This window comes from Sapajus apella, unplaced genomic scaffold, assembly GCF_009761245.1.
Source record: "Sapajus apella isolate SASKATOON/1434 unplaced genomic scaffold, GSC_monkey_1.0 scaffold21, whole genome shotgun sequence".
NCBI classification, from domain to species: Eukaryota; Metazoa; Chordata; class Mammalia; order Primates; family Cebidae; genus Sapajus; species Sapajus apella.
Genome location: NW_022436961.1, coordinates 25,800,986 through 25,810,980, shown reverse-complemented (window position 1 = coordinate 25,810,980; position 9,995 = coordinate 25,800,986). Strand labels below are relative to the sequence as shown.

Here is a 9,995-nt window from a genome sequence, read left to right as displayed (position 1 = left end):
GTGGGAGCCCTAAGCTTGTTTTTTTTTTTTTTTTTTTTTTTTTTTTTGTTTTTTTTTTCCTGCAAAACTATATGGTCCCATCTGAGGGTGATGGGAGACAGTGACATATCAGACATAAGATTCTCATAAGGAGCATGTGACCTGACCCCTTACATGCACAGTTCACAATAGGGTTCATGCTCCCCTAAGAATCTGATGCCACTGCTGATCTGACAGGGGATGGCACTGAGGTGGTAATGCCTGCAATGGAGAGTGGCTATGAGCTGTGGGGGACCAGAGGGTTTTTTTGCAACTCCATGGTGACCCAAGAGGGAAAGTGACAGGCTGCAGGTCTCAGGGCTGGCTGGTGGTCAGGGTCAGTACTAGACTGCAGGACTCCTGACTCAGACTAAGGCGTTCCCCATTGTGTGTTACAGAGACCGGCAGAAGATAAAGGGTCTCAGAGGACAAGGATGCTGGTTCTACCAAATGGTGCTGACCCTACTGAGAGTAAGTGTTTTGCTCCTGGAGATGCAGCAGGAATGGAGGGACTAAGGACAATGTTCTAACTGGTGTCCCAATTGCAGAGAGTGCTCTTCCAGAGCAATCCATGCCAGAAACTGGGGGTTCTATGTTACAGACCATCAAGACCCTAAATTATCTTCTCCTGTCTCTTCTCCTCACTCTACCTCATCCTCTCTGCACCCTATTGACAGCACTAACCACTCCGTCCATCCCCTCATTCACCTCCTCTCTTCTCCTTTGCTGTTCAGGACTTCTTGAGGGGCTGTCCTCTCCTGCATGGCACCGCTGACTTCAGTGGGCTAATTGAGCTCTTGATCTGTGCCTAAGCCCAATTTGCAGCACTGTTGTATAAACAATATGCCAATGCCAAAGACTTGATACAAGAAAGAGTGGAAAATATTTCACTCATTATTTTGTTAGTGAAACACCAGAGGTTGGGTCTAGGTCTTGGTGCTCAGAGAGCCAATCATTGAGACAAGTATTGACAAGGAAGAAGGCTTTAATTGGGTGCTGCAGCCAAGGAGAGGAGAGCTCAGTCTCAAATCCATGTCCAGGATTGACTAAAAGGAAGGGTTTATGGAGTAGGGATAAAATGTAACAATGTGTAACAAAACAGGAACTAGGGAGGGGCAAGGAAGCAATCAAGATGAAGGAGGGGTCCAGCATATCACTGGTTATAGTGATCTGGTGAGTTTCCCAGGCCTGAAGGTCATTTCCTGAAAAAGGAATTCAGATATAACAAATGTAAGATTCGAGCTTTAACAACGGAAAGGTCAATTTCTATGTTTATTTAAAAAACAAACAAACAAAAACCCTTTTGATGGAACTGTTGGGTTGATTTCAGTTCTTCCTATTTATTAGTCCTCCAGTCATGGGGAATCTGGTCCTGGATCTTTCTGGCTGCTCCATGGCTGAAGAGGGGCATTGTGGGAAGCTTCATACTGTGGGTGACCTCGTGGCCACCCAGGAGTCAAAAGTTAATCTAATACTAGAAGACTGTGTTTTTTCTGGATCTCAGTCTCTCTCAGCCCCACTTCCACCAAAGACAAATTATGGTGGGACCAATGTACCTGCAAAATAGGTTAGTTCCATAGACATGGCCTGTTTACCCACACCAAGTACAGCAAAACTCACTGTCCACAGAGGCTCTCCCAAGCTGGCTTTGTTGGAACCTCTCACAAGGACTTTGCAATCAAAATTCTTGGAAAATAACCATTTTCTCCAACTGTGTTCCATTGTAAAAGAAAACATTTTGTTATCGACCATATACAAACAAACACATTGCCGTGGATTAATAGTCACAAATAGTTTACAAATTCTGGAGAAATTAGGCAGAGAGAGAAACATGCCTCAAATTCTGTTTACACAAGTAATCAATATACTTAAAGTATACTTAGAGCCATAAAAATTATTTCAGTCCTCTGTTAGTTCAGCCTTGGCAATCAACTCCTGCCCTGCTTCATGTTTGGTTAACAATCACAATCTTTATGAACACATCACTCTGTCTTTTTTTTTTTTTTTTTTTTTTTGAGATGGAGTCTCACTCTGTCACCAAGCTGGAGTGCAGTGGTGTGATGTCACCTCACTGCAACCTCCACCTCCTGGGTTCTAGAAAGTCTCAAGCCCCAGCCTCCCGAGTAGCTGGGACCACAGATGTGTGCCACCACACCTGGGTATTTTTTGTATTTTTAGTAGAGACAGTTTTGCCATGTTCGCCAGGCTGGTCTCAAACTCCTGGCCTCAAGTGGTTCGCCTGCCTTGGCTCCCAAGGTGCTGGGATTACAGACATGAGCCACTGTGCCTGGGCAGACATTGGTCTTTCAATGACTGCACTAGAAGTTTTCTCTGTAATCCAATGACAGCAATCTCCACAGTTATCAGAAACCTTCATTCAAGAGTCATTTTCATGAACTCCCCTATAAAAGCAAGCCCTGGACTGTAGCTGATTAGAAGTCACTTTTTTTTTTTAGATGGATCAAAGCAAAACATCAATTGTGGATGACAAAATCTTAGGACAGCCATAGTCAAAGACACAATAGACAAGGGAGTTTGGTTATTTCTGTGACATACAATGATTTTACATAATAATTATTACTGATAATATATATTAAGACAACTCAGAATTTCAGGAATGTTGTAGAATCTCGGAACACATATTAACAACGTATCTCTGTACACATAACCCGAAGGAAGCTAAACCTCACCTCAGATGTGACAGTGCTTCCTGCATAATTCTAGAATAACTAATAAGTCTAATATGTCTCTCTTGGACATTTGCAATCAATTCAAATTATTGACTAAATTGAATTACCTTGGAAATAAACACCATTTAAACATTTCTGCTCTCACCTATGTTTCCAAATAGCAAAATACATAATGTACTATTTCTGCTCAGAACTTGTAAAAATAAGTCTTTTATTTTTATTTTTATTTTTTTTGAGACGGAGTTTCACTCATGTTACCCAGGCTGGAGTGCAATGGCGCGATCTCGGCTCACCGCAACCTCCGCCTCCTGGGTTTAGGCAATTCTCCTGCCTCAGCCTCCTGAGTAGCTGGGATTACAGGCACACGCCACCATGCCCAGCTAATTTTTTGTACTTTTAGTAGAGACGGGGTTTCACCATGTTGACCAGGATGGTCTCGATCTCTTGACCTCGTGATCCACCCGCCTCGGCCTCCCAAAGTGCTGGGATTATAGGCTTGAGCCACCGCGCCCGGCCTATTTTTATTTTTTGCCAGACCTTAAATCTCTTGTAGCTCTCTCGATCCTCAGAGGTAAGGAAAACCAACCAAAATTTAAATGGCTGGTGTCCTCTATCAATTTTTGAAAGCTGGACAAATGTAGCTTAGGAACTTTAGATAAATAGAGCAAAGAATGGAATGTTGGCAATGCATAGGAAACCAAGTGACTGTTCATAGAACCCAATAAAAACCTTCCATTAGAAACAAAAACATCAATGGTTTTATATACTATATGCATATATGGAAAGAGAGAGAGAGACACGTAAGTGAAACCCAAAGGAGAACAAACAGCAAATAAATGAAAATTAGAAGCAAAAATGAACACAACAGCAACCCCAAATTTTTCTGCTACTCAGCTTACTTTGTAGGCTACACTGTTACCCAGAGCCTTAGAAAACCGACATGATGGATATTTGATTCCTGACACATAATTTATTATTTTCGAGTCCACCAATATCACTATATATTTTGTGCAATTAAGAAATTCACGTTAGTTACATGGTCAATAAGTACTTTAGTACTAGCACTGCCTATGCAAAATAGCAAAGATAGTGTGAAGCAATGAAAACATGTATGTGAGTAATTAAGAAGCTCACTTTACATGACCAGTAAAAGTACTTTAGTGCTAGTGCTACCTATGCAAAATAGCAAATACAGTGTGGAGCAATGCAGACATGAAACTCACTTTACACATGGCCAGTAAGTACTTGAGTCCTAGTGCTATCTATGCACAATGGCAAATACAGTGTGGAGCAATGCAAACAGGTATGCAAAATTTTTGGCTCTACACTAAATCTGTCTTCATGCTTAACTATAATAAAAAAGAATTGTAGCAGGGCGCAGTGGCTCATGCCTGTAATCCCAACACTTTAGGAGGCCAAGGTGGGCAGATCACAAGGTCAAGAGATTGAGACCATCCTGGCCAACGTGGTGAAACACTTTTTCTACTAAAAATACAAAAAAATGAGCTGGGCGCATGCCTGTAGTCCCAGCTACTCAGGAGGCTGAGGCAGGAGAATCACTTGAACCCAGGAGGCGGACGTTGCAGTGAACCAAGATTGTGCCACTGCACTCCAGCCTGTAGACAGAGTAAGACTCCATCTCAAAAAAAAAAAAAAAAAAAAAAAAAGCCAAACTGCCAATGCATTTCTTTACAGTATTTCTTATTTTATCTTTATCAAGACTAAGAGCTTTAACTATAAAAATGTTAATTAGCCAAATTTCTCCAATCTTCTATTGGGTTTTAAAGAATATTTTATTATCTAAACTTTTTCAGCTTTCTATTTCTCTGTAGGTGCATGAAAAGAGACACACAGAGAAACAGAAAAAAACTACATGTAATTTACACAGACTATCTGTGACATGCCTGGGCTTTCCACGCAGTCCCAGGTTTTTTTCTTTTCCTCCTTCTCTTCTTTAAATAACCAGTCATTTTACTCCAGGATGAAAAAATTACTGTACAAGATTTTTTCTCATACAAAATTATTATCTTTTCCGTGTTAACTTTCTTTACCAGAAGTACATCTTCATATTTATAATTTTCTTTTTTTCTTTTTTTTTTTGAGAAGGAGTTTTGCTCTTGTTACCCAGGCTGGAGTGCAATGGCGTGATCTCGGCTCACCGCAACCGCCACCTCCCGGGTTCAGGCAATTCTCCTGCCCCAGCCTCCTGAGTCGCTGGGATTACAGGCACGCGCCACCATGCCCAGCTAATTTTTTGTATTTTTAGTAGAGACGGGGTTTCACTATGTTGACCAGGATGGTCTCGATCTCTTGACCTCGTGATCCACCCGCCTCGGCCTCCCAAAGTGCTGGGATTACAGGCTTGAGCCACCGCGCCCGGCATATTTATAATTTTCTTTACATCTCTCTTCCCTACAAACTGGCTTATTACTACCTTGTTTCATAAATCATCTTTTTCAAGTCCATAATTTGAATTAACTTTTAGGTAACTTCTGAATTAGACAAAATTATTCTCTTTCTCACTAATAACACATCTTTTTTGGCCTGTTTTATACACCCAATTACATATTAACTATAATTTTTATTTGTAGTAACCGTAAATTTTACTGAAACCCTAGAAAGCAAGAAATCTTGATATTAGCATAGAAATCAGATATTAACATTTTATAGATGAAAACCATTCTGGCCAAGTGTGATGGCTTACCTAAGGCCAGGAGTTCAAGACCAACCTGACCAAGATGGTGAAACCCTGTCTTTACAGAAAATACAAAAATTAGCTGAGTGTGGTGGCACACGCTTGTAATCCCAGCTGCTTGGGAGGCTGAGACAGGAGAATCGCTTGAACCCAGAAGGTGGAGGTTGCAGTGAGCCAAGAGTGCACCTCTGAACTCCAGCCTAGGTGACAGAGGGAGACTTTACCTCAAAAAAAAAAAGAAAGAAAGAAAAGAAAAGAAAACAATTCCACAATTTTTAGAAATGTATTTCCTTGTGTTTGTAACTTTCATAATTGGAAATGACTCAGATATCCAATGATGAACATCAAAAGTAATTTTAAGATTTTTAGTTACATGAAAAGATTACTTAAAACATGTATTCATTTACATTTACTCAGTTCTTTCATTAAGTTTATCCAGATTGCATCTGAAAATTGAGATATTATACACCATCATTTAAAGTTAGTTATTTCCTTGTCAATCTTTTTTTTTTTGAGACGGAGTCTTGCTTTGTCACCCAGGCTGGAGTGCAGTGACATCATCTCGGCTCACTGTAACCCTATAACCCTATAACCTCCGCCTCCTAGGTTCATGAGATTCTCCTGACTCAGCCTCCCGAGTACCTGGGATTACGGGCACCTGCCACTACACCCAGCTAATTTTTGTATTTTTAGTGGAGACAGGGTCTCACCATCTTGGCCAGGCAGGACTCAAACTCCTGACCTTACGATCAACCTCCCAAAGTGCGGGGATTACAGGCGTGACCCAGCGCACCCTGCCAATCATTTTTTTTAATAGCCAGTGACCATTAGGTGCTCACTTAAGAGCTTCAAAGTTAGTATATAGGCATTTTCACCAATAACTGAGAAGATTCAACTGTTCATTAAATTAATCTTACTCAGCAAAAAACTGACTCAAAGATCATTTGGTTTTGGTTGGATTTAAAATCTTACAATTTTTTTGTGCCAAACTGATACCTCAAAATATCTAGCAGAGACAAATATAAAACCCAGACAAAAAGGCATGCTGACAATTCTGGAGATACTTCTTTTTTTTTTTTATTTTGCCAATAATTTTAAAGCCGGCTTGTTTAGTAAGGATTTACTTAAGTCACATGAACTTGAAAATTGCTTGGACTGACTGACTTAATTTACGAGCACTCTCTTACCTATAAGTCAATTTGGTAGACACAACAGGTAACTTAATAAATGTACAGGCTGGGCACGGTGGCTCACACCTATAATCCCAGCACTTTGGGGGAGGCTGAGGCAGGTGGATCACAAGGTCAGGAGTTCGAGATCAGCCTGACCAACATGATGAAACCCCGTCTGTACTAAAAATACAAAAATTAGCCAGGTGTGGTGGTATATGTCTGTAATCCCAGCTATTCAGGAGGCTGAGGCAGGAGAATCGCTTGAACCCAGGAGGTAGAGGTTTCAGTGAGCTGAGATACTGCACCTGCACTCCAGCCTGGGCAACAGCAAGACTCCGTCGCAAATAATGATAATGATAGTATAAATGTACATACACATAAACGCATCTAGACCTATACACACAACACATAAAGACCCAATAGCTTTTACCTTTGAACTCTGGCCACGAGAGAGCAATATAAACTCACCAGTCTACAAATATGTTCACATGGCTGAACTTTGTTAGTCCCAATAGGTAATGCAGTGAAGGTGTGAACCAAAATTTTAGGTAAAGCAGTTGCCGTGGCAGTTTGGTTTTTAAGGGCCAAACCTCCTCAGACTCCAAAGAACACTGCGGTCAAGCAGCATTACAGACACCACCACCTAGAAACAACTAACCTGGCCCAGCCCTGCTTGGAACAGCAATGTAAGAGCCTCAATACAGGGAACTCCTTCCCACCTTCTCATTCAGCAGCAAACTCCAGTTTCCAATTTGGGGGCCAAACAGTATTACACAATAATACCAAGTTTACTGAATTCTAATTTCCCATGACACTACCAAACACATACAGGTAATCCCCAAAACACAATCCAACTGCTGCAACACCAGACCAGCCCCAGGAGTATCCAGACTGAAATGGTCAGGGTGCTTCCTCTCCTCACTGGTTGGGCTTGATCAACCTGCCAACAAAATTTTCTTTTTTTTTTTTTTTTTTTTTTGAGATGGAGTCTTGCTCAGGCTGGAGTGCAGTGGCAAGATCTCGGCTCACTACAACCTCTGCCTCCTGCGTTCAAGCGATTCTCCTACCTCAGCCTCCCGAGTAGCTGGGACCACAGGTGCACGCCACCATGCCCAGCTAATTTTTGTATTTTTAGTAGAGATGGGGTTTCACCATGTTGGCCAGGATAGTCTCGATTTCTTGACCTCGTGATCCGCCTGCCTTGGCCTCCCAAAGTGCTGGGGTTACAGGCGTGAACCACCGCGCCCGGCCAAAAATTTCTTTCAAATTTCTCAAATCCAGAGGAACCAGTCCTGCTGTCTGGTACCCACGAAAGACACTCACTTTCCCCAACACAACACACAATTACAGACAAACCCCCAAGAGTATCCAAACTGAAAGAGTCAGGGTGCTTCCTTTTCACAGTCACTTGGGCCTGTTCAGCCTGCAAATGAAAATTCCTTTAAAAATTTCCCGCATTGAGAAAAGCAGAGCCTGTGTCTGAGCCCACAAAGCACAATCACCTATCCAGATGCAAATGTCAAATTTCAAAGGCAGTTCTTCTGGGGTAATCAGGAATGTGGTTGGGGCCAGCTACAGTGGGACCACAGAGAGACTGAAACTCACCTCCAGCCAAAATTAGGGGGGCAATTGCTTAGGGGGGCTTCTGAGACTCCTTGGCCATGGCAGTAGAGCCATGAGCAACACTTCCCTAGTCAGGGAACCAAAATCTGTTACCAAAACACCAGGGGTTTAGTCTAGGTCTTGCTGCTCGCTGTACAGAAAGCCATTCAATGAAATCATGAGTGTTGCCAAACCACTTTAACAGGTGCTGCAGCAGAGGAGACGGAAGCTCAGTCTCCCCATCTCCCTGACCCACTAAAACTAGGGCTTTATGTAGCAGGCAAGAAATGTAACAAGGTGTAAGAAGTAGGAACCAGGATGCAGGAAGGAAATAATCAAGATGAATGAGGGGTCCCTCATTCCATCACTGCCTGGATGTAGTCATCTGGTGAGTTTCAGTTCTTTGATACTTTTTTTGAGAGGCCTGAAGGTCTTTCCTGAGGAAGTAATTCAGATAAAACAAATAAAAGTTTCAAGCAGTTTAAGACCAGAAGGGTCAATCTCTGTTTATCAAAAAAATAAAAAACAAACAAAAAAAACCTTCCTATGGGACAATTGGGTTTCAGTTTTTGTATATTGATCCCATATTCAATTATATTTTACATATAATTATACCATACATTACAATAAATGTCACTTCTTTTTATGTTCTTTAAATGAGGCTGTTAGAAAACAGTCTAGTATTCCTGGTCCCTTCCATCCCTGTGGATGGTGGTGTGCACACACATCGCATTCCATTTAATCCCTGGTAGTCCTGAGATGTGGGCAGGGTTGCTTTGTCTTCAGGTTCCTTTCTTGCTCAGGGTCTGCCTGCCCCCACCTAGCTCTGCCCCAGCCTCAGGGCATGAGACTGAGCTGGGTGTAAACAGAGGTCCCCTGCCCCAGACCCTGCACTTTTCACAAATGCAGAAGTGGTCGCCCTGGGACCTGCTCCCGTGGGAAGTGCAGCCCAGGCAGCCTCCCTCCTCTGAGCTCCCACTGCAGCCACGCTCTCTCCCTCCCTTGAGCTCTCACCCACTTTGCTTTCTGCCTCTGTAGCATCCATCCATCCTCCCCGGGTGGGTTCTCAGCCCTCTCTGAGGACAGATTCTCTGCTGACCTTGATGCCTCTCTGCACCTTGGGTACCAGGGAGGCCAGGCAGCATGAGCGGGCCCCTGTGGATGGAAGGTGGGGGTACAATGGAGCAACAGGTTTGCCCAGGAAGGGGGCTCTCCAGGTTCTCCCTTGGGTTCTGGGTCTGATGTGGGATCCTCTGTCCTTTCTGAGTCCCAGCTCACCTGGCTGTCTCTGTGGCCTTTTCCACCCAGCTCTGAGGCAGTGCTTCCACCACTTTACAGACAACGTGCCCTTTAACTCCTGGGATCAGCTCATGAGGGAGCTGGACCTCACGGAAAATGAGATCTGCGTGGCCAGAGCTGAGGCAGCAGGCCCAAGGGATGCCTTGTATGTAATGCTGACGAAATGGGTCAACAAAACTGGACGGAACGCCTCTATCCACACCCTGCTGAATGCCTTGGGGATGCTGGGAGAGAGACATGCAAAGGAGAGGATTGAGGACCTCCTCGTGAACTCTGGAAAGTTCATCTACCAGGAAGATGGCACAGGTGCTGCCCATGTCTCTGAAAAAGTCTCGTTTTACTAGAGGCTTCCTCTTAGGTGTTAATACTTTTTAGGTTATTTAAACGTTTATTTAAAATAAATACTTAGCTGGGCGCAGTGGCTCACACGTGTAATCCCAGCACTTTGGGAGGCTGAGGGAGGTGGATCACTTTAGGTCAGGAATTCAAGACCAGCCTGGACAACATGGTGAAACCCCC

General features: G+C 43.2%; 1 protein-coding gene across 2 annotated transcripts in view; it reads left to right on the top strand.

The window, feature by feature from the left end:
• The window catches only part of TNFRSF10A (TNF receptor superfamily member 10a), a 33,578-nt gene extending 23,583 nt beyond the window's left edge, over nucleotides 1–9,995 (top strand). Inside the window, exons 8-9 of one of the 2 annotated variants that reach the window (XM_032288527.1) lie at nucleotides 417–489; nucleotides 9,486–9,995. In XM_032288527.1, coding sequence (XP_032144418.1) covers nucleotides 417–489; nucleotides 9,486–9,820 — 408 coding nt within the window. In that variant the 3' untranslated portion in view covers nucleotides 9,821–9,995. The remainder of the gene's footprint in view (nucleotides 1–416; nucleotides 490–9,485) is intronic. The other variant, XM_032288528.1, reaches the window with a different exon arrangement.